This window comes from Mchenga conophoros, linkage group LG5 (genome assembly GCF_057382185.1).
Source record: "Mchenga conophoros isolate Kocher_MC1m ecotype Shallow Benthic linkage group LG5, M_conophoros_male_GT1.1, whole genome shotgun sequence".
Classification (NCBI taxonomy): Eukaryota; Metazoa; Chordata; class Actinopteri; order Cichliformes; family Cichlidae; genus Mchenga; species Mchenga conophoros.
Window position 1 is genome coordinate 31,815,668 of NC_140530.1, and position 23,360 is coordinate 31,839,027.

At 38.9% G+C, this 23,360-nt stretch overlaps 2 protein-coding genes across 13 annotated transcripts in view; one reads left to right on the plus strand and one right to left on the minus strand.

Moving 5' to 3' along the window:
- Window positions 1-3,841: 3,841 nt before the first annotated feature.
- padi2 (peptidyl arginine deiminase, type II) lies at window positions 3,842-14,993 on the plus strand. Of its 2 annotated transcripts, none has more exons than XM_085274927.1 (16): window positions 3,842-4,039; window positions 7,196-7,367; window positions 7,778-7,847; window positions 8,075-8,136; window positions 8,319-8,436; window positions 9,669-9,821; window positions 9,984-10,174; window positions 10,384-10,487; window positions 10,744-10,855; window positions 11,161-11,268; window positions 11,433-11,584; window positions 11,696-11,843; window positions 11,986-12,079; window positions 12,196-12,275; window positions 13,397-13,534; window positions 13,644-14,993. In XM_085274927.1, the coding sequence occupies exons 1-16, from the start codon at window positions 3,873-3,875 to the stop codon at window positions 13,875-13,877; spliced, it is 2,103 nt and encodes a 700-aa protein (XP_085131053.1). In that variant the 5' UTR covers window positions 3,842-3,872; the 3' UTR covers window positions 13,878-14,993. The 2 variants fall into 2 exon arrangements, with proteins under 2 accessions (XP_085131053.1, XP_085131054.1); XM_085274928.1 differs by lacking the exon at window positions 3,842-4,039 and adding an exon at window positions 4,692-4,979.
- The window catches only part of rap1gapb (RAP1 GTPase activating protein b), a 109,574-nt gene continuing 100,775 nt past the window's right edge, over window positions 14,562-23,360 (minus strand). For 8 of the 11 annotated variants that reach the window (XM_085274922.1, XM_085274919.1, XM_085274926.1 and 5 more), the window contains 10 exons: window positions 23,020-23,172; window positions 21,451-21,582; window positions 20,199-20,276; window positions 19,329-19,438; window positions 18,884-19,000; window positions 18,364-18,493; window positions 17,889-17,979; window positions 17,383-17,492; window positions 16,664-16,709; window positions 14,562-16,535 (listed from right to left, as the gene is read on the minus strand). In XM_085274922.1, coding sequence (XP_085131048.1) covers window positions 16,701-16,709; window positions 17,383-17,492; window positions 17,889-17,979; window positions 18,364-18,493; window positions 18,884-19,000; window positions 19,329-19,438; window positions 20,199-20,276; window positions 21,451-21,582; window positions 23,020-23,172 — 930 coding nt within the window. In that variant the 3' untranslated portion in view covers window positions 14,562-16,535; window positions 16,664-16,700. The remainder of the gene's footprint in view (window positions 16,536-16,663; window positions 16,710-17,382; window positions 17,493-17,888; window positions 17,980-18,363; window positions 18,494-18,883; window positions 19,001-19,328; window positions 19,439-20,198; window positions 20,277-21,450; window positions 21,583-23,019; window positions 23,173-23,360) is intronic. The other 3 variants (XM_085274916.1, XM_085274917.1, XM_085274925.1) reach the window with 3 other exon arrangements.

A 23,360-nucleotide genomic window follows, 5' to 3' on the forward strand; every position in this document is an offset into this window, starting at 1 on the left:
GAACTTCAGTGCTTTACTTTATGCACACGGTGAGATAAGCATCATACTTGGGCAAATTTGCTAAATGTTTCTGTTGCATTCTGAGTATATTTTATTCAAAATTATGGCAAACTGGAAACCTATGTATGTAAATTTTCCCTTGTTTTCAATCTTTATATCAACTGCTATATAACATTTCAATTAACAAATTCATTAAATATAGAATTTGACACTTGACAATTAGAATAGAATAGAATAGAATAGAATAAAGTGGGCTTTATCAAAAAATAATACAACAGCCCAGCAATACAATTTTATATTTGTGAAGAGAATTATTGAGTCTTTAGACAGCTGCCAATTCAACTCATTCAATTTAAATTTTATAAGAATTTTTTCTGTTGAGCTAATTAATGTAGAGAGAGAGAGAGAGAGCAGGGAGCAAGGGAGGGAGAAAGAGGATGGATGAATGCAGCAAATCGGTAAGGGGGAAGTCAGTGGAAAACAATTTGACTATGATATTTGCATATGACATTGTGATCTGTGGTGAGAGTAGGGAGCAGGCAGAAGAGAGCCGTATGATGCAGGTGGGGGAATGCTCAGGAGAGAAGAGGAATAGAAGTCAGTAAAAGCAAGACAGAATACACATGTGAATGAAAGAGAGAGAGGTTGGAAAATATAGCACTGTCAAAAAGATGTGAATGTGAGGCATAGCTGGATGTCGCAGAACTAAAGATGCCAAGATTTTCACTGGAAATGACCAGGAGGGACAGGATTAGAAATGAGTATATCAGATCAATTTATAGACAAAGTTAGAGAAGCAAGGTCAAAATGGTTTGGACATGTGCAGAGGAGAGATAGTGGATATATATGGAGCTCCCAGACAGGAGGGAAAGAGGAAGATAATAGAAAAGATTCACAAATGTAGTGAAGGAGGAAACGGTGTAATAGAGGAAGATCCTAAAGTTGCAGTGAGATAGAGGTAGATTATCCACTGTGACAACCGCTAAAGAGAGCAGCTGAAAGAAGAAAAATGATTGATTTGCTTCGAACATGTAACTATACAATTTTAAAAAGAAGAGAAAAGGTTTAATCTAACCTGCAGGACCAGGAAACCATAACCTGAAACTCCAATTGAATAGCACTTTACCCCACCCCAGCTGACATTTGGCACTGCTGATGTCTTGCCTTGATGTCTTGTGTACACATGCCATTACATGTTTTCAGAAGCAGTCTCTAACTTCCAAACATTTTTCCTGTGTGCATGAGTACTCTACAGTGTAGGGACTTCTGTAGCATACTGCTTCACAAGCTGTTTTTGCTCCTAGATATTTGCACTTTGCTATGACCACACTGGGCAGACATTTGTCAAACTAACTTAGTGTAAAGATGGCATCCTGTGACTAAGCCACCCTAAAGTCATTGAGCTGTGCAGTGTGACCCCATGTTTTGTCACCAGTGGTTTTTCAAAGGAACATGCATGGATGTATGCATGATATTCATAGATCTGTTTGCAGTTGATGTGGCTCAGTTCAGTTTGATTCAATTAAGTTCAGTTCAAGTTTATTTATATACCACCAAACCACAATAGCAGTCTCCTCAGAATGGAGAAAACCAACCCCAACAATCAGATGATCCCCAATGAGCAAGCACATTTACTGACATACTGAAGTGGCATATAAACACGTAGAGAGAGAAAAGAGGTGAGTAGAAGGTGAAAGCTGAAAATAAGTGTATCGTAGTGTATCACATGAATTCCCAAAAGAGTTTAAGCCTCTAGCAGTATAACTAAGGGATGGTTTAGGGTTACCCGATCTAGTCTTAACCATAATCTTTATCAAATTGAAAGTTTTGAGTCTAATCTTAAAAATAGAGAGGATATCTATCTTTATCCCCCAAATCTAAACTGGGAGATGGTTCCATATGAGAGAGGTCTGATAGCTAAAGGGTCTGCCTCCAAGTCTACTTTTATGTATTTTAAGGAACACAAGTAAGCCTGCAGTCTGAGATTGAAGTGCTCTGTTAGGACAATATGATGCTAATACTGAATGTGAGGAGAGGGATTTTAAATTTAATATGGGAAAATTATGATCTCTCTTACTCATTCTTGTTTGCATTCTAGCTGCAACATTTTTAGTTACCTAGAGGCTATTCAGGGAACCTTGGGGACAACTAATAATAATGGTTTACAAAACTCTGGCCTAGAAGTAATGAATGCATTTATTAGGTTTTCAGTCTCACTTTAAGACAGGATGTTTCAGAGATACTGCACAGATTAAAGAAGGCTGTCCTTAATGTCTGTTTAATGTGCACATTAACATATCCTTATCAAAAATGACTTCAAGATTCCCCACAGTCTTACTGGAGGCCAAGATACTGCTATCCAGATTATCCTGTTAGACATCATATTTTTAGGGCCAACCATGATAGCCTCAGTTCTGTCTGAGTTTAGCAGATGAAAATTACATCCAGGCCTTTACATCTTTAAGACATGACACTAGTTTAGCTAATTGATTTATGGCTTCATAGACAGATATACCTGGATATCAGGGCATCATCTGTAATAAAAAAGAGTGCAGTAGTTTATATTAATATGGGAAGCATGCATAATGTAAAAATTATTGGCCCCAGCATTGAAGCCAGTGGAACTCCATGACTAACTTTACTTTACATGCACAAACTGGAACTTTTCAGGTAGATACCATTCAAACCATTGGAGTACATTGACTTTAATACTAAGAATGTTTTCAATCTCTGTATTAAAATGTTATGATGAGCAGTATAGAATGAGGTCTAATGGGACAAGCACAGAGCTAGGTCCACTGCCAGTGGCCATAAGCAGGTCATTTATAATCTTAACTAGTGCTGTTTCTATTCTATGATAGAAACGTTATCCTGATGAATAGTACAGTAAAATGTCCTACAGGTAGCTCTGCAGCGGGATCTGTTCCTATTCTGTTTCAGTTACATGACAGTTTATGTTCTATGATAGAAATTGACTGTAAATCCTGACTGAAACTCTTCAAATAAACCATTCCACTGTAAATGATCAGTTTGCTCATTGATAACATTGATTTCAAGATTTTTTTTTTAACATAACAAGAAGGTTGGAGATTGGGTTATAATTAGCTAAGACAACTGGATCAAGTAAAAGCTTTTCATGTTGTTGTGTAATTACAGCTTTTGTGTACCCCATTAATAGAGATAAACTTATCATGTTTGAAGTGACTGCGTTAACTAATGGTGAGACTTTTTTGAACACCCTTGTAGAAATCTGCACTTTTTTTTATAGAACAGAAAACTGCTTTTATAAACCGAATGAAAATCTTTAGTGCATCACAATTTCCTCTCCAGCTTACAGGTTATCTGCTTTAAGGTGTGTGTTTGCGATTTATATCAGAGAGTCAAAGCTTTCTGATTTTTTTACTTTCCTTTTAAGAGGAAACACAGTATCCAGTGTTAAACGCAGATTAACCATTAACCTCCAAACACCCAGATGGTGACAGCAAACAGAACCTGGCCCTTATTCTGCAACCTAGTTTTCAAGGGCTACTTATTTATTCCCACAAACACCAACAAAATGATTGTACATACAGACACACAGTACAATACAGTCCTTGAACCTATGACATGCCCTAGCAGGTTGGCCATGCCTTTGCAATATACAGCAATGTCTGTGGTGTGGAACAAAAACTTCCATTGGCCTCAACCAATCATAAGTTGCACAACTCCTCTGAAGATTTTAATTAACAGGTTTTGGCAAATTATTTTAAAGATGGGAAGGCTTGTAAGCTTGTCCCTCCTACTGCAAATTACATAAGCTACTTAGGCTTTTCAGATATGAGTACATCTGCACACACCTACTACTCTTCACAGGAGGCAAACAGCCGTCAACCATGTTTCAAGACGTTTACCAAACCAATGTCCCTCCACATATACCTACTTTCTTAAATAAGAAAAGAAACGTTACCACGGGTAGTCAACTTACATGTCGTCTAGACACACAAAAAACGCAGCAACTTCTCTACGTTGTTGGAACCTCTTTGACAGCAAAGGTGAACAGGTAAGGTGAAACACTAACATGACTCTAAACACACATACTCAGCTCTATATGCACGTTATAATGTTGGTAACAGTGGCGAGAACATCACGTAGAAAACTTTCAAGTGACTGTTCAGTGCATACTGCTGAGAGATCTCGAAGGGTGCGGCTCTATGGTGCAGTGGGTGGGTGCGCTGGTTGGTGTCAGTTGTCACAATGTGTCTGTAAAAACCTAAAGTAAATACAGAAAAAAAATACAAGTCATCTGTTCGTACTGGGTTGGCTATAGCTTATGAGGTCATCTACTACTAATCGGAAAGTTGGTGGGTCGATCCTTGGCTTCTCCAGTGTGCATGCTAAATATCATGTGCAAGATATTAATCCCAAATTGGTCCGATGTATCCGTCGGAGTGTGAATGCGTGTGAATGTAGAGAAACCTCTTATGTAGAAAAAGCATGGATAAAAGTGCTTTTAATGAATGGGTGAATGAGGCAAGCTGTATAAAGCGCTTTGAATTCTCAGGAAAAGTAGTTAACTATATAAAATCAGTCTATTCAATTATTAATAGTTGAAATGTGCACAGAGCCAGCCCACTTTCCTCCAGAAGATCTCGGTAAATAGAAAGATCAATAGATAAGAATAAAGAACTGCCATAGGATAAGTGGCCACTGGAGGGGGCGGAGTGGAATTTGACTGACCAATCACCGCACAAAGCCTAAGCCTAGCAACGTACCTGCAGCTTTTATGATGAGTTGTCGCGCTGGTCTGAAACAGTTTAGAAGTTTGCGCTTTCACTTCTCTGTACTGTCGCAGCAATCGCTGGACGTTTGTGGTCAGTCTCTGTCTAACAGTGCGAGAAGACGACAGTCATGATCCATCCCCGCACGCTCAGAATAGATTACGGCAAAACTACGACGGTACTATACGTAGTTGGCTCGGAGCTAAACGTCAACCTGAACAGGTAGGTCTTGCTCAAACCGCTATAATACATTCTTCGCCAAAAAGCTCACCTGAGTTATGTGAAATGTCTTGCTTAGGGGTTGATAAGCAAACGCGTTGCTTTGTGGTAATATTAATGTTCTATCAAATATCGTAGCCGATTGTCCATATGTATCCTGTGTGCAGATTGTATTTTCACTGTCATTAAAAATACGCACGCTTCACAAGCGTTGCTTTGTTTTTATTTTTTATTTAACAGAACATCCGTGCAGTATTCTATGTTCGAGAAGTTAATTATTTGCTAAAATATTTAGTGAAATGTTGATTCAATTGTATGATACCTTTGGCATACTATCGGTTGTGTTTTTGAATAGTAGCACTATACACTATGTTGGGGCAGAAGTGTTCCTAAGTATTGGGACACTTAAACATTACACCTGCAAAAAAAAACAAAAAAAAAAAAAACATTACACCTGCAGAAGCTGCTCGGGCATGTGCCCCCATTAAGCTCCCGGCACATAGTTTTTGTACTGATGTTAATACCAGAGGAGGTTTGGAAGTAGTTACTGAGTCAGCAGAGCGTTGAAGACTTCCAGGTAATATAGGTCTTGGCACCCTGCGGCCCTGTTTGGTAGCGTCGTGGCCAAGTTTCTTTAGTAACTGAACCGTCCAATTTGCAACGGTGCAGCTGCTCCTGGATTATCTAAAAGGGAAGAGATTTTACAGAGAATTTACATGCTATTATAGTACCAGTGCTCTTCTACGACCCATTATTTAACAAATGTTGGTAAAGGCGGATTGCATTGCTAGATCCTTGATTTTATACACCTGTGGCAATGGGACTAAAATGCCTGCATTCAAAGTTTAAGAGGCTCGGCACAATACTGTGTGGTCCATATAATGTATGTTATACTTTAAATTATTAGTCCTATTTTACTAACATCATTAAGTCAGGGACTGCTGGCCAAAAGAGGTCATGATTTTATTTTAAAGCTGGGTGGCCAGAGAGCAAGCTGTTTTCCACATCCAGGTGTGGTCCACCCAGATCCTTTTTACAAACAATATTGATAATATAAATCAAATGCATGTGTTATTATTCATTACCTTTTATTGGCAGTGTGGTTGTGATGGTTGTGATCAAACAGCCAAAAGACTTTCTCTTCTCCATTAAAAGAGTAGTACTGTTGGTTAGCCATGATTGGTCAAAAACATTATTTCAGGAATTAGAAAACTCATCTGAAGTTCATTATTCATTTGTACACAAAACAAGAGCTGTCTTGGTGATTAACATTTAAATCGCACGTTGGAATCAGTCTCCAGTATCTCTGTCAGTGTTCTCTACATAGGGACTGATAGAATGAAAAGAAGTTAGTGTTAAAATCAAAATAATTCTCGATAGAAAGTGTTTTTGGATATTCTAAAACCCCTTTGAGGCCCAGGTGGTCCCGTCCATATTCCAGTCTCCCACTCTGCCGAGTCAGTAATCCCTTGTCTCTCTGTTATGTAGGCTGGCATTTGGCAGAATGTACACCATACATTTCTTTGGAAAACAAAGTCTCTCCTGTTAACAGCAACAATGAAACACTGTTAATTCTTTCCACAAACAAAAGACTATTAGATTTGCCACCACCAGGAACTGCACACAAATATCATCCTTCAGGTTAAACAATAGAATTCTGACATATTCTAGCTGCCAGTTTATGTAGTGCAAAGTCAATAAATTATGTCTACTACAACCATCATCGTGTTATAGAGCATTATTAAACCATTCAGTAAATGTCACCTTCAAGAAGTTTTTGCTGTAAAGACATCAGCATTTGTGCCACGTCAAGTTGTCTACGTTGTGGTCTCAGCTTTGCCAGACCAACTCTTTCAGTTGTTTCAATGGCGCCTATTGCTAAACAAACAGATGACACATGGGTTAAAAAAAACCCCTCTGCAACCTAGTATGATACAAGATTATCATGTTCCTAGTGCCTCAAGAAAAATTAGTGTAAAAAGCACGAACAGCTACAGAAATGACAAGAATATGACTTGTTCAGTTTATCAGGTCAGTTTCTAAGCAGACCGATATCACTGTGACTAAAGCTTGTGGCTTGTCTGTGTACGTCAGAGCACTTCCTCATATGTACATGGAGAAAAATATGCGCTTTTTGAAGTGGACCTCATGTTTAATACAATATGTTTGTGTTGTATAAAACACCTGTCATCAAATTGTGCTTTTTTTCTGGTTCTCAGGAGTGCCCCTCCCACCTCCAAGTTCTTCTCCGTGAAAGGCACTGCCAATGTTCAGTACAGCATCAGCCCCACTCCTCGGGACACATCCCACCTCTCTCCCATCCCTCTCACTGAAAACTCAGTCCTGCTCATCAGCAGGGACCATGCCAGTCAACATGAAAATGATAGCAAGGTATAGTAGCACAAAATTGAATCTGAATCAGAATACTCTATTAATCCCAAAGGAAACTGTGTAATTGCATGACATTGCTGATGTCACAAGTCAGTATGTCATATTTCTTGATTTCAGCATTTCCTCTATCAAGAGCATGATTCAAGTTCATGTTAACTGTCAAAAAAGATTTACTGTTAGTCAGATTAAGTCATTTTTTTGCTCAGTTTTCCTGCACCTGTGGGTAAAAATACTGTCAAACCGAACTCCTGTCAGGATTTGTACTTTAGTTAATGATTGAATTGTAGCTGTTGAAATTACCAGGGCTCACTCCTATTTGCTTTACAATGGACAACTCACAATCAAACAATATAAAATCAATACCTGTTAAATTTCTGCACATCATCAGCTTATGTCTTTTATTTTAAAAGCTGTCAGTCCAGTACTATGGGGCGAATAAAGAGGTCTTAGGGAGAGCAGTTGTGCATCTGACAGCTGTTGGTAAGTTAAATTATAATGACGCAACATGCATTTTACTAAGAACTTGTTGTTTTGTCTGTAAAATAGTACATTTTATTGCTCATTACAATCCAAACATGATGTACGATTCACCAGAGTTTCATATCATGATGATTGTGATATGAAAAAACAAAACAATAGCTGTACTGCGATCTGAGCCTGTATCTGGAAAAGCAGTGTGTGTGATCAACAAGCTTTCTGTTATGCAGAGCTCTCACTGGATGTCGATGCTGATAGAGATGGCATCGTGGAGAAAAACAACCCTAAAAAGGTGATCTAAAATGTTTCAGCTTTACATGACAGAACTACTTCAACACAATATCACATTTCCATTGTATGTCAGTAAAGACAAGATGCAAACATGCTTATTCAGCTTGCAATTATTTTCAGAAGATTTTGCTGAAGTCTTTAAGTCACAAAATTCACATTTTCATTTTTTTGAAAATATTTTAGGGTTCTTGGAAATGGGGTCCTAATGGGCATGGGGCCATCCTTTTGGTCAACTGTGACTCAGAAAAGACCTACAAGAAGACACCAGACAGCGAGGACAAAAGCATTTATAAAGTGTCTGGTAAACCACTTTCAGTGCAGTTTCAGTTTTCACCAATAAATACTCTATTTTTTCATTTGTTTTCTGTACCACCCACAAGTTTTTTTTAAACTTTCCCTAGCATTAGAAAAGCCGTTCTTATTGTCTGTACTAAGCAGATTCAAATGGTGATATGGTAAATCAGTCTGATAAAGAAACCTTGTGAGAGACAAAGACTCACAAGGGTAAAGATAAAATCCAGTAGAGCTGAAATTTGATAGTATATGCTGGTCAGGCGTTATGTGTAAAGGTGTACAGTTACCAGAAACACTACCACATGCTGACTGACGTCTGCAGCATGTGGAGCAGTTAAAAAAAGTCTCTTCAGCACTGAAGGAGTAACTAGTACAGGTATGGAAGGTACCAAAGTGCCAGTCAACATGAAAATGATAGCAAGGTATAGTAGCACAAAATTGAATCTGAATCAGAATACTCTATTAATCCCAAAGGAAACTGTGTAATTGCATGACATTGCTGTTGTCACAAGTCAGTATGTCACATTTCTTGATTTCAGCATTTCCTCTATCAAGAGCATGATTCAAGTTCATGTTAACTGTCAAAAAAGATTTACTGTTAGTCAGATTAAGTCATTTTTTTGCTCAGTCAAAGGTTTACAGTTACCAGAAACACTACCACATGCTGACTGACGTCTGCAGCATGTGGAGCAGTTAAAAAAAGTCTCTTCAGCACTGAAGGAGTAACTAGTACAGGTATGGAAGGTACCAAAGTGCCAGTCAACATGAAAATGATAGCAAGGTATAGTAGCACAAAATTGAATCTGAATCAGAATACTCTATTAATCCCAAAGGAAACTGTGTAATTGCATGACATTGCTGTTGTCACAAGTCAGTATGTCACATTTCTTGATTTCAGCATTTCCTCTATCAAGAGCATGATTCAAGTTCATGTTAACTGTCAAAAAAGATTTACTGTTAGTCAGATTAAGTCATTTTTTTGCTCAGTCAAAGGTTTACAGTTACCAGAAACACTACCACATGCTGACTGACGTCTGCAGCATGTGGAGCAGTTAAAAAAAGTCTCTTCAGCACTGAAGGAGTAACTAGTACAGATATGGAAGGTACCAAATTGCACTATAGCGCGGGATCAAAGCCCCTATTGTAAGTCAGTGACTACAGCAGATACCAGGCACAACACCTGAGATGGGAAAAAATTCTATGGTGCCAACGGCATTAATAATTTTTATGGATGTACAGATCTAAAGGACATGTCTGTCATGGTGCTGCGGACCAAAGGCCCGGGTAAACTCCCAGAGGGCTACAAACTAACCATGCACATCTCTCAGGGAGATGCAGAGAGTGTTCGAGTCTTCAGAAACCGATCCACTGAAGTGTCAAATAGTGGCCTATGTGAGTAAAGAAGTGGGTATAAAGAAAAGCCCCGGAACATTTGATCTGATGTGCATGTCACCTGATCTGTAAAAGCATGTTTTGAACACATTCTTTTTTTTCTTTTTGTTTCTAAGTTAACCGCCTAAGTATTTAACCTGTTTTCTGTCATTCTTACTTCAGCGCAGAAACTTTACAATCTCTTTGTGAAAGACTATCCACTGGTGCTGAGCAGTGATGTGCTGTCCAAGGAAGTGCCTTACCTTGGAGGCGTGGCAGAGATGAACTTTTATGTGGAGGGCCTGAGGTTTCCTGACAAAGACTTCAATGGACTCGTCACCATCAACCTCAGTCTATTAGAACCAATCTCTGATGTAAGTTCCAGAGTATAGCGTTACAGTGTAACACTGCTTTATTTAATCACCTTCTTTCTTTACACCCTTAACTACAGCATAACTGTAGCGGATACATTTTGTGACTCCAGTTAACATGAAGTTTTTGAATCCATTTTTTAATGTTGCATTACAAACATAGAATGGAGTATAACCGGCAGTACTCAACAGCCTCTCGCATGTTTCAACAGGGTCTCCCTGAGACGCCGATTTTTACTGACAAAGTTGTGTTTAAAGTCGCACCATGGATCATGACACCCAACACGCTTCGACCTGTAGAGGTGTTTGTCTGCAGGTTAGTGTAGACTCATGAATAATGAGCATGATGGTGACAGCTGTTGTTGCTGTCACACATTCCCCTTAGCTTGCCTTCTTTCCAAGAAAGCCAAACCTGTTTGTCTGTGTAAATACTGTAAATACTGCTTTCACAGACATTTGTTGTTTTACAATTTAATTTTTAAATTGTTTTTAAAGCTCTCACTAAAATAAATTCAAATATGTTACTTATGTTGTGGCACAATCTAAAAACTGCTTGACGGTTTCTTTGTTAGCACATCTGATAACTACCAGTTCCTGAAAGGAATGAGGAACCTTGTTGCGAAGAGTGGGTACAAGCTGAACATTTGTCATGAATATGTAAACAGAGGTGACCGCTGGATGCAGGTAAGCCATTTTTCTTTTAAACAAGGAAGGGTTATGAGTTTTAATGATGGTAACATTGTGGTTTTATAACTCCAAGTAAACAGGAACAGTAAATAAGACGAACATTAACACGAAAACCACGAAAAGTGTTTCTTTGAAAGATTACACAATAGCAACTGGTTTCACAACAACCACACTGCAAAACGGAAAACCACAAACATTTGCAAACACGTACATATCTATTCATTCACACGAAGAAAAAAAATTCTCTAATCAACTAAGCCAAGAGGACAGCATAAATATAACACATATTTTCTATTTTTCAGGATGAACTGGAATTTGGTTACATCGATTCACCTCATCATCGTTTTCCTGTTGTTCTGGATTCCCCGAGAGATGGCGAGCTAGCAAACTTTCCATATGATGAGCTGCTTGTAGGAGAAAAGCTTATAATAAGTTTTTACTGTTGATGTCATTAAAGCTTTGATTGTATATTATTCACATTGGTTTTGTTAATCAAATTATAGGCTCAAAGCAGAAAATTACATTACTTACGCTGATTTATAAAAAAACACAAACAATTATTTACTTTGTCTAGGGTCCCGACTTTGGCTATGTGACAAGGGTGGCCCTAGATGAACATGTGAGCAGTTTAGATTCGTTTGGCAATCTGGAGGTCAGTCCTCCTGTCACAGTAAATGGAAAAAAATACCCCCTGGGTAGAATCATCATTGGGGTTGCCTTCCCTACGTGAGTTTCTAAAAAAATTCAAAGATCAATTCTTGACTTGTAAGCAAATGTACCAAGAGCAGAAATGTTACAGATGACTTTTGCAAAGTGAAACCTTTTTATTTCTTATAGGGCAACTAAAGGACGAAATATGACCAAAGTAGTTCAAGACTTTTTGTGGGCTCAGAAGGTTCAGGAGCCCATTGCCTTGTTCTCTGACTGGCTCCTTGTTGGCCACGTGGATGAATTCATGACTTTCGTTCCTGCACCTGACAGAAAGGTAACTAAATTTTCTACTGAAGTGAATCTGGTGCTGCATCTGCTTGATAGTGACTTGCTGCTTTGTATATTGTGGAATTATATAAGGTTTTAGGATATGAGAGCTTCACTGTTATCTTTGTCTCTTGTTTGTCTGTTCACAGGGCTTCCGACTGCTGTTGTCCAGCCCAGACGCAGGTTACAAACTATTCAGAGGCCTACAGAGCAGTGGACACGGACAAGCCACGTTGTTTGATGGTAGGCCAGTGTTTATCTGCAACGTCTGTAGAATATATGCAAGGGCATCTTAGCAATGCACAAATTCATCATGGCACCAAGCCTTATCACTCACTCTGAATGATGTTCCCAAACAGGGTTGACAAATGCAGAACAAATAACACTGGATGAAATCCTTAAGGATGAAAAACTCCAAGCTGAAAATAACTATGTACAGGTGAGTGAGATTATAGAAATGGAAAGAAGATGAAAAGAAAGAAGACCAGAAAAGAATATGGTATGCTAGTTCAGGCACGAAGACACAAGTATGTAAACAAAGATAACACATCTAACTGCTGAATGTCACATTCTGGCAACGAGCATTAATATGGTGCTATGACAGCCTCTACTCTCTAGGAAGGCTTTTCACTGGATTTTAGAACCTCGTTGCAGGATTTGCTCCCATTCACCCACAATGGCATTAGTGAAAGCACAACTGTTTTTGAGTGAGAGCGGCTGGCACGCAGTCAGCATTTCAATTCTTGCCAAAGGTATTGGAATGGGGAATGCCAGGATGCTGTACATTAGGAATTTTTTTTATCAGCACTAATTCATGGCCACCAGCCCCACAACATTATTATCTTTCCAACAAGCTTTACTGTTGGTTTCAGGCAGCATTAGTAAAGGAGGATTCATCATTTAAGATATTTCAGCTGCTTTAGAGTCCAATTGCATTGTACTCTACCCCACCCTAGCATGCATTTGGCATTGCTCAAGTTACTCTTCTGAGCCCCTTTGTCATTACAACTTTTAAAGGTCCAAACAACAAGTTTTTGTGTTTTTCTCAGAAGCCGTTTGTCCTTTAATTCCTAAGTTTAATTTTTACTGTGTGCATCAGTACTCTACAGCCTATGAACCTATGTAGCATACTTCTACACATGCTGTTCCTTCTCATAGATATTTGCACTCCGTAACAACACTGGCCAGACATTTGTCAAACTGACTTAGTGTAAAAATAGCCTCCTATGACCAAGCCACCCTAAAGTCACTGAGCTGTGCAGTGTGACCCCGTGTTTAGCGACAAGTGCTACGTCAAAGACACATGCATGGATGTATGCATGATTTTTCTTTTAGAGAAATTTTTGCAGTTAATGTGGCTAAATGATCTTAACCTGCATATTAGGGCTGATATTCACATACTATTGGGTACATTTGTATTTGGGTAGATTTTGGTGGTACGTAAACCAAAACTACCATATGAACCACTATGGAAAAATGTTTTATATTTTGAGCACAGTAATTTAACAAGCAAAATGAGAATCATTTTAGAGGCATATATTATCATTATTTTATTTCCAGAGCTGCATCGACTGGAACCGGGATGTGTTGAAGAGGGAACTAGGCCTAGACGATGAAGACATCATTGATCTGCCAATCCTCTTCAAACTAGTGGAGGATGAAAAGGAGTATAGAGCAGTAGCTTACTACCCCGACATGGTAAATTGTACATTATATTTTATTAGGCATCAAAGCTCCTGCTAGTTGAAAAAAGATGTAAATAAATCTTTGGGCTGACAGAAGAACTATTTGCTATATTTGTTTCCAGGTGAACATGATTGTTTTGGGGAAAAACCTTGGTATCCCAAAGCCCTTTGGCCCCAAAGTGAATGGACGATGTGCACTCGAGGCTGAGATGTGCTCTCTAATGCAAGGCCTGGGCCTCAACTGCACGTTCATTGACGACTATTCATCCTACCACCAGCTGTTGGGAGAGGTCCACTGTGGGTCCAATGTCCGCAGGGAGCCCTTTGAGTTCAAGTGGTGGAACCTGGAGATGTAAATAATATAGATATGGCATAGAACGAGTTCAGCCCTGGTTGATTTGGTGACGCCCATCATGAAAATCATTGTATTGCCATAGCAAACACTTCATTGTCATCATTTTGTAATGAATACTAAAGATCAGCAAATGTTGCTTTACAAAATAAGAAATTAGAAAGGTGGTTGGTGATAAATGCAACTGTTTTCTAATGTCATGCAGAGAATGATGAAAACAGCTGTGGGAACAGACTACATTGCATTAACAGTATCTTAATGTAGCTCTGACACACTGTAAACAGGGTAAGTAAGGCATGCATGCTATGTTTCATGTGGCTCGAAATGGAATCAGTTAACAGTGATGCAATGGTGGACTAACTAAACGATGATACTAACAAATCTACATATATACAAAGATGTACTTACAGAATGTTAAAACATGTATTTGGTATCCAGTCTGGGAATGGATTTCATAAAAATTTGGGGGATTTAACTTTAAAAGGAGCAGATGGTGGTGGTTAGGTTGGTGTATTAGATAACTTGGAAAACAGCTTCCTTAAAGCCTTACAGAGAATCATCTCTGCCTTCATGAATGAGGAATGCCTTTCAGTTTCTTATCAATCATTTTATATTGAATGTGCTTCATTCTCACACAGAAATACTTAAATGGCAAACATGATTTTTTTTTTTATTGCAGAAATGAAACTTTATTCACTTTATGCATTTTCATCTTTATTAAACTTTTTAGTTAGCTTATTTTACAAAAAAAGCTATATGTACAAACGTTTCTTTTAAACAAGGGCTTAAGCAAGCTGACAAGAATCAATACAATCATTTGAATCAAGCACAGAGAAGACTGGTTTCCAGTGTTGTGGTTAGCATACAGTGCAAGCACAGATAGATGATGGTACCACATAGTGATGTGCTATAATAACTCAGAGCCACACGAGGGCAGGCTTTATCTACTCAAGGATTCAGGAGGAAAAATGATTTGAATACATCTTCCTTAAACGATTCTGAAAGGCTGTAACTGACATGTGTTACTGTTACATTTGTCTATGTTTTTCTGTGCATGTGTTGTATTGAGAGTGATTTATGCTATAAACAACTTGATGAGTACATTAAACAGTACATTTGGTCCAGTGTTTTAAACTTTTTGTCTCTTTAACTATAAATGCTGTCGTTAATTCACAAAAGACAAAGGTCTGCTTCAGTCACGTCACTGAAATAAATCATCCCTATATGAGCTTGTTCCTTCACAACTTAAAAAAAAAAGCCTCTCTGCTCATGTTTACTGTCGTCAGGAATCAACACAGTACAACTATTGTGAGCAAATATGTACAAATGAATCCATCTCTGCCTCATTTTACATTCAAGCAATCAGGCAGCAGCACAGTGCCTTTAAAAATAACCCTTCTTTAAAGCAGCTCACATGACAGTCATAAAGGCAACTTCAAGACGAGTCACAGTGTAATTTACTTTCAGCAACAAATCGGGTTTTTCAAAAAGGTCAACGTTCAGGAGTATCTCTGAAAATGTAGTGTTTAAGTCACATACATATATTACACTTTACATACAAAGTAGGAAACTTTGACATTTGGCTCTCTATTAGCAGTGTGCACTGCATCTGGAGATGTCGGCTGGTTTTTCGGTAAAACACAAATCACAAGGACAACACCTTTATGTCAAGCATGGCACCAGTTTACAGAGGAGAGGATTTTGACAAGCAGATTTACACCATACACATTACTGCTGTATACACACCTGTACACAGACATCAACAAATGGGGTGTGAAAAAGATCTTTGAAAAGTTCAAAGAACTGCTTTAAGTTTGCAAATTTGATGATGCGTGTCGCTGGTTTGGGCACTACAGTAGCTCTGCTTTTGTCTTAAACTAAACCAATAGGGTCAACGTTTCTCTTAAAATAGGTCTCTTTTTCACTGTGGCACAGTTTTTGTCTTTTATATGTAACCCATCAATTAAAAATGAGAAAGGTGAATAATAGTTTTTACATCCACCAGCAACAGCATCATGAAAGTACCCTTGATTAAAACATGACATACTCTTGCTGAAGTTGTAAAACACAACAAATATCTACTGAAGAATACTCGGAAAAGAATACATCAACATTTAAAGACAAAATGCGGCCTTAGATGCAGCCACATACACCTGATACATCAAAGTCAAACCAATATCACAGTGGGATGTGAGTTTGACATTAAAAAACAAAGCTTTCTTCTGTAGTTCAACTCTTTACAGGCTGAACAAACACCGGCTGTGTGGATTTCTTTAACCACTCTTTCAGTGACAAGATTAAATCTCCATTTGAATCCCGATCTTTGAGTTTTTACAGTAAGAATTAGGTTTCGGAGCTTACTGGCCTGAAGAATGAGAAGGCGGGCACATGTACTGTGCATTGCCAGCTGAGAGATGCTGCATGAGTGCAGAGGTCCTTTTCCTTTGTACTGAACAAAACGGAGGTTTTCGCATGGAAATGGTGGTAGGTAGGTGTCTGGGTGTCTGTCATGTCACGCAGCAGATCCAAGTCAAACAAAAAAAAAAAAAAGTATGATCTGTCAGTTGCTTGATCTGGCTTCTAACTGCTCCTTTTCTGCATTGATGGAGTTGACATGCCCTTGGCTTGCTTCTTTTAGACAAAGATGCCCCTTATTGGAATGCTTAGACAAAAGGGGAGAAAAGGAGAAATACATAAATGGGCAGAAAGAAGCATCAGGTAAATGAAGTAATAAGGGAATGGAGGAATGTGGGAATTTATCCCTTAGGCTGTACCAACATTATAACCTACCTGAAAAATGGATGTCAATGATGGGGCGACAGAGTGGCTAACAGTTCTGCATACAGATAAGGAATGAGAAACCATGGTGCAGTCAATATGCAAATATTTATTGGTTTGCATTGATTCACCTTTCTGTTTTCAGCCATGCTAGTGCATAGTGTCTTTATGTTTACATGTTATATTTATTTGATTTAAAAGGAACAATACACCTTAATTAAGATGAACACTTATGTTAATTGCACAAATTAACTTTCCTCTTGCAAAGCTAAGTTCAACTTATTATGTCAAATATCTCAACATACATACATCCAACTAAACATGCATGGGGCTCAAAGTCTGTATAGACACCCATTCTTCTGAGAATGGGTGTTTAGTGATTCTCTGGTTTCTGTTTGGGCTGATTACTAGATCATTTCCGAACAAATGACATCTGTGTTATAGACTTTTGAGTGTTAGTTTAAGCATGCATTCAGTTAACATGCTTTCAGATGTTAAGTGAATGTGGACCTAAAACCACCGTACCCTCACGCCTGTAGATGTATTACTGTACTCTGTACAGCATCAGAAACTAGTAGAACAAAAACAGGCGAATATAATTTCCCAGAACAATTTCAAATGACCAGCAGGAATATTGGTCCTTTTACTCAAGTCGCTTATTAAATCATTCTACCAATTTCTGAAAGCATTGCGGTGTTATTTGATGACTTGCACCAAGCACTTTGTCTTACCGATGAGAATTTGTGCTCCTGCTGAGTGCGCTCCATCTTTGACCGGCTGTCTGTCCCTTTTGGTTCTAATGTCCTCGCTGCGTCCGGTTGCTGCTGGAGACGTGAAGCTGCTGGAAGGAAGGGGACAGATGTGTTGCTGTCATGGTTAATAAACTCAAGCATATAATGCTGCCAGCTGTTATAAATACAAAAACCCCAATGTGGGGTATGTTTCATGTGGGAAACAGATACATTTTCAGAGTAAATGTGAGTTATTTAGGAAGAGTTCGCTAAATTGTACAAATCATGCCTACTGCTGTTGTTGTTGGTAAGCTCCATATGGGGAAGCTGAGCTCCATCACTCAAGGGTGCTTTAATATTAATTTCTTAGGAAACACAGAGTGTTATTTTTGCAACTGCCCTATATATATTTCCCCCAGATACTCTTGACATGTGAAACAGTTGACCTTTTGGTAACCACAACTTCAGGATATTACTGAGACAGTAATATGAGCTCCCAAGCTCACCTGGAAGATTTCCTTGGCTGGTACTGTCCTCCACCCCAGAGCTGTACACAAATGAATCTTTTTTGACTGGTGTAACACACGACACACTTTCCTGGAAGAAGAGTAAAGTAAGTTTGATATATAACTTACAATAAGATGAAGGCAGCATAATCAAAACTAAAGTTTTATTCAGTTGTGCATTTGTTTTTGTCTCTTTGTAAATGCAGACAGTCTATCTGAAAGAAATAGCTAGAATGTCCTAACTAGAATGGAGTGATATCCATCAAGCCTTCTCATGGGTTTTTTCCCCCAGTTGTTCAGCTTACAGCAAATAACAGATAAGAACCAAAGCGATACTTTCACTGCAGTAAATGTGGAATAAATGCTGATGGAAGCACTTGTGGATCATCAATGCTAGGACGCTGATGACTTATTTTGGCTTTGGAGGAAGTAACCTTTATGCATGCACTTGATAATGTGTAATTACTCCACCTACCAGTCCAGTGTCGTACTCTTCTTCTGCTTCATGCTCCTCCACGACGCTGGCAAAGCTGCTGGCATTGGAGGAGGAGCGGGAAAGGTCCTGCGCCTCAGGGATAGATGGTGCCCTGTAACACATTGCCAAACTACACACCTGGGTCACTCTGATCACATAATCACTTTGTGGTTTCCTTCTACTGAGTTCATTAAGGAAGGTTAAAAAAATTAAATAAAATAAAGTGCACTTTAAAAGTCTAATTACTTTGCCATCTTTATGTCAGAGTTCATCTGTTGTTCCCGAAAAAAGCAGTTACAAGCAAAAGAACCATAGTTTGATCACAGTTTGACTGAATAATGTGAATGTTTGGGGTTGTTATATTCATTTGGCTGAAGAGGATTAGGACTATGACTTGGAGAGCAATCGTCCATGTCACTGTTCCATTCTACAAAATACAATGCAGCCTTTTCAAACTGATTCAATGTGTGTGACTATAATACAAAGTAGTATACTCTTACATAATGAAATTAACAGTCACCTGTTCTTTGTGGTAGGAAACTCTGGAGAACTGTGATTGGAGGAGTTGTCTGATTTGTTTTCCTGTGACATGTGGCTACTCTCTGGTGTCCTCTGGGTGTTGGGTGATACTTCTCGGCTTCAGGAAAGGATATAAAGTAGTCAAAATAGCTCATCTGATTTCGTTTAACAATAAATGGTTACAGTGCATTCATATCACTCAGCATGGCTCCACCCTAAAACTGAGCATTATGAGCTGAACCACTGACAGCAACCAACAGCTGTGCAGTTGTTGTTTTTTTAATCAAATCAAGCATTGACAAGCCCTTCTCTTAGGATTTGATCTTACACAGTGCATTTTCTAATAGCTGTATCCCTCATTTTAATGTCCTGTCTTCCATCTGTTACAACACTGTTCTCTCTTCACTACCCACTCTCTGCTGATCAGCTCTGCTCTGTCCTCTCACCTCCTCTCTTGGACCTCCTGGATGTTCTCGATGCCAATAGCACTACTGCGACGGGAGCTGAACGGCCCAGACTTTTTCCTGGTTGGGCTTTTCCCAGGAATGATCAATGACTGACGGTGGGTAGGGAGAGGAAAGTAAGACACACAGTTTGGGGATAGTGTAATAACAACAAAACATGATATGCAGTGCATAAAGTGAAGCTTTCTACATGTAGAAATATCTTGTAGAGGAATTCTGAAGTAACGGTTGGATAAATCCTGAGTTAAAGTTATGACAAACTTGTAAAACATTTTATTTTACAAATCCGTGATGAACTTGGCTCCAGACAAAAATTCATTATATATTCTATAACTGATTATTTTTACTCTTATCTCTGAACATCTCATCATCTCTGACATTTTATTTTCTTAGGTGCAGCGTGTACATCAGCTTGGCTGGTGCACACTTTTAATTTAAGACGCAGTATGATTCATTGATGTGCGACTGTCTATGAGAACATAAGTGGGAGTTTGTTTATCTTCTCCTTTTACAATATATTTTTCTCTTGCAGTTACTTTTAACTAACTTAAAAGTAAAATGGTGCAAACACATTCGTGAATGAAAGTCCTGACACTGATCTGCCTTCTGTCTACCAAAACCCATGATGGTTGTGCAAATGAATGAAATGAAGGAAATTGTAATTAAAACTATAACCCGACAAGTATCATTATAACTGATAAATTCTTCAAATCTGAAAACCTCTCACAGCCACAGGAATGAAACCGTATTTTAAACTTAAAACAGGGTAAATACTAATTAAACATTACATTATACAAAGACAATAGTCAATTAAAGAAATGTTTTAAATAAGTAGGTAGAATATACGTGGACCTCTTCTATTGTTCCTATCCCTATGGCACTGCCTCGACGTCCATATTTACTGGGACTTTTCCCTGGGACAAGCAATGACTGAGGTACACAAAACAGGGCAAGGAAAGCAGAAACAGAGAGAGAGGAGATTGAAAAAGCAAGAGGGGGAAGGAAAAGAAAAGAACACATCATAAGATCTCATGCGAACAGCACAGAGAATTTAAACAGCAAGGTGCAAAAAATGCTTAAAAAGGAGACTGCAACGTGACTCAACAGAGAAGACATAATATCGAGGAAACAGTGAAAGGCGTTATAGAGCAGAAGCGGGTTGGGGTCCAACATAGGAGGGCACAGCAGGATATAGTCTCAAGGTAGCGGGCAAGCCAGCAGTTTCTGCCCTGAGGGATACAAGTTAGTTTAGTGATACATTCAGAAAAAGAAGAAATGGGACAAAAAGGCTGATGCAAACCAAAGGGTAGCTTCCAAAATGTGTCTTCTTTTATTAACTGGATTAGTAAAGTTAGTAACCAAATGGCACGCTGCAGCAAATCTTAAACAAGTTTGAAAATAAATTATCTATCTTTCAAAGAGACACAAACAAGACAGTGAGCTCCTATGGTTTGTGCCATGCATCTTCTTCAGCCACACATGCACAAGGCTGCTTAAAAAAATTACAATATTTGCAGGAGGATATATGACAAAGCACAGCAAGGAGCAAGGGAGTCTGGGTAGTCATACAGCAGCTGGACTGAGCTCACTTCACAACTTGGAATAGAGACTAGATTGGGGCTCACAAGCAATCATTCATCTATATATACTGATAAGAAAATCACTGGGTTAATTCCACAGCTGACATTATTTTATAACATTATCCTAGAAGTCTGTCACTCTTTGTGAAGATAACGATTCTTTAAACAGATGAGGATGAATGACAAATGGCGAATGAGCGCTTCTGTTAATTTTCCAAATAAAAAAAAGGTATTAACATGAACACTATGAACTGTACTTGGAAAAAGGCTGATTAGTGAAATCTGATTTAGTAAAAGCAGCAGTGAATTTAAAATCTAGGGAATGAAAGTGAGTGTTTGATGTTAACATACTGATCAAAGTAAAGTGCTCCGATGTGCCAACAAGAGTAATTTCCCAAAGTGCTTCTTACGAGAAAGAATAGTGGTTAATTTATTTTGTACGTGAACCCACTGCTCTGCGAGTATACTATACCCTGAATCTAAGTGTTAGGTGGGCAACGTGTGAACCAAAATGGGCTACTTACAATCCCTGGGGTTTTGGGACTCTCTGCGGGATTGTGGGTAAAGCTGCCACTGTGACTAGTGGAGACTGTGTGTGACTTCTTGTTACTGAGGCCCATGGCGTCCATAGATTGGCTTCTGCTGCGGATGACCCGCTACAGAGAGAAATGAGGAGATGCTGTCAGTGGATCCACGTTAATATGTGGAAACACAACACCCTGATGAATAGTGCAAAGCATTATATACTTCAAATGATTGTGAATCTATACTGAAATCTAATCTAAATTAAAATAATTATGTGTTTTCTATTTTTTTTATTTTGCTAGAGCAGACCACTCTATGTATTATTATGCATTCTAAAACCTTTAGTGGAAATCAGTGGAATGATTTAACTGACATGTACTTCTTCAACTATATTCCACATAGTGCCAACTGAGATTTGTTCCACCTGGTCCACTGTTTCTCTTTAATTTCATATCAATATGATTCTTTGAGCTACATGCTATACATTACATAAATGTACATCACAGTAAATGTGATAAAGCTAAGGGATAAAATGTGTTTATATGGGCATGTATGTGTGCATTGGTGTGCTTAAATGTGCATATGCAAGTGTATGGATGTATGCATGATTATTTATTGAACACTTAGGGGCAGTGCAGGATAGCATGTAGAGGGGAGAGCCTGTGTGGAGGACATGTAGGTTCACAGAGGATTTAAGAGAGTGTAGGCTTTGCAGGCATTAAGGATGGAAATTGGCACTTAACACGGTGAGTTTTGGAGTTGGGTTTTGTGTCATGAGCAAAAAAGACCAAGACTATTATGAGAGAAAGTAGAAGAGGGAGTAGAACAGTATATAGAGAGCCAGAAAAAAGACCAAGCGGCAAGACCATTCTCGACAGTGAGAAAGAAAAATGAGGTAGGATTTCTTGGGTGGGAGCTCATCTGTGCTCATCTATATAAGTTTATGAATGTATGGAAGAAAGACAGACATTAGCAAACAGCAGAGCAAGAGAGGATAGAAAGGCTTTATATATATCTCTGAAGTTGCAGAGAAACAGCAGAAAAGATGACCTAGAACTAGTGATCATCACAGAGCAAAGAGCAAAACAGCAAAGGAATGCTGCCCATGAGGAGACATCCAAACTGCACCATCAGCTCCCTAATGAGGGGTCATTAAATCGTTCATCAGGCACACACCATCACAGCTTCTACTGCCGTGCCTCAGCAGCTGAGCTACGCTCCACCACCCTAATGGTCATTGATGGAGCGCTCTCAGTCAGAGCAAAGTGCCTTTCATACACAACAGGACACTCCACAGCCTCAAAACCATACCATCATGTGAGAGCACACTGAGTTCAGCAGTCACAGCCAAGTAAGGAATGCAAATGCCACAGGACTGGTCCTTTGAGATACCGCAGATTTTCAATGCTTTGTTTTTTGATGTGTGAATACCCAGAATCCCAGCCAAGAGACAGAGGACGCACAAAATAAAGCACCTTAAAAGTTTCTCCACTCATCACTATTCTCTCTCATGCATGTAGAGTTGCAGATTACCAAGGCACTCCATCAAATGAGGAATGACAGTTTACCTTGAATGATTCAAAGAAGCCTCCTCCTCCTCCTCCACCTCCTCCACCCCCATTCTCCAGCTTATCTTCGTCGCCACCCAGACCCATCATGGACTGACTGTTTATGTGCAGCTCCTCATATAGTGTTTCCAAAAGTGCCGAACGAGTTCGCTCCTGACAACAACAAACAAGACAATTCGTTTTCATACCAACCATAAACCTAATATTCACCATTTAAAAGGAGGGATTGAACAATTGCTTCAGGATGATAAACATCAGCAACAATGCTGATAAGAATCAGGGTTGTTGCCTGAGATGATTTGGACAACAATCTATGTTTCCACTTCGTATCAGTACAGCCA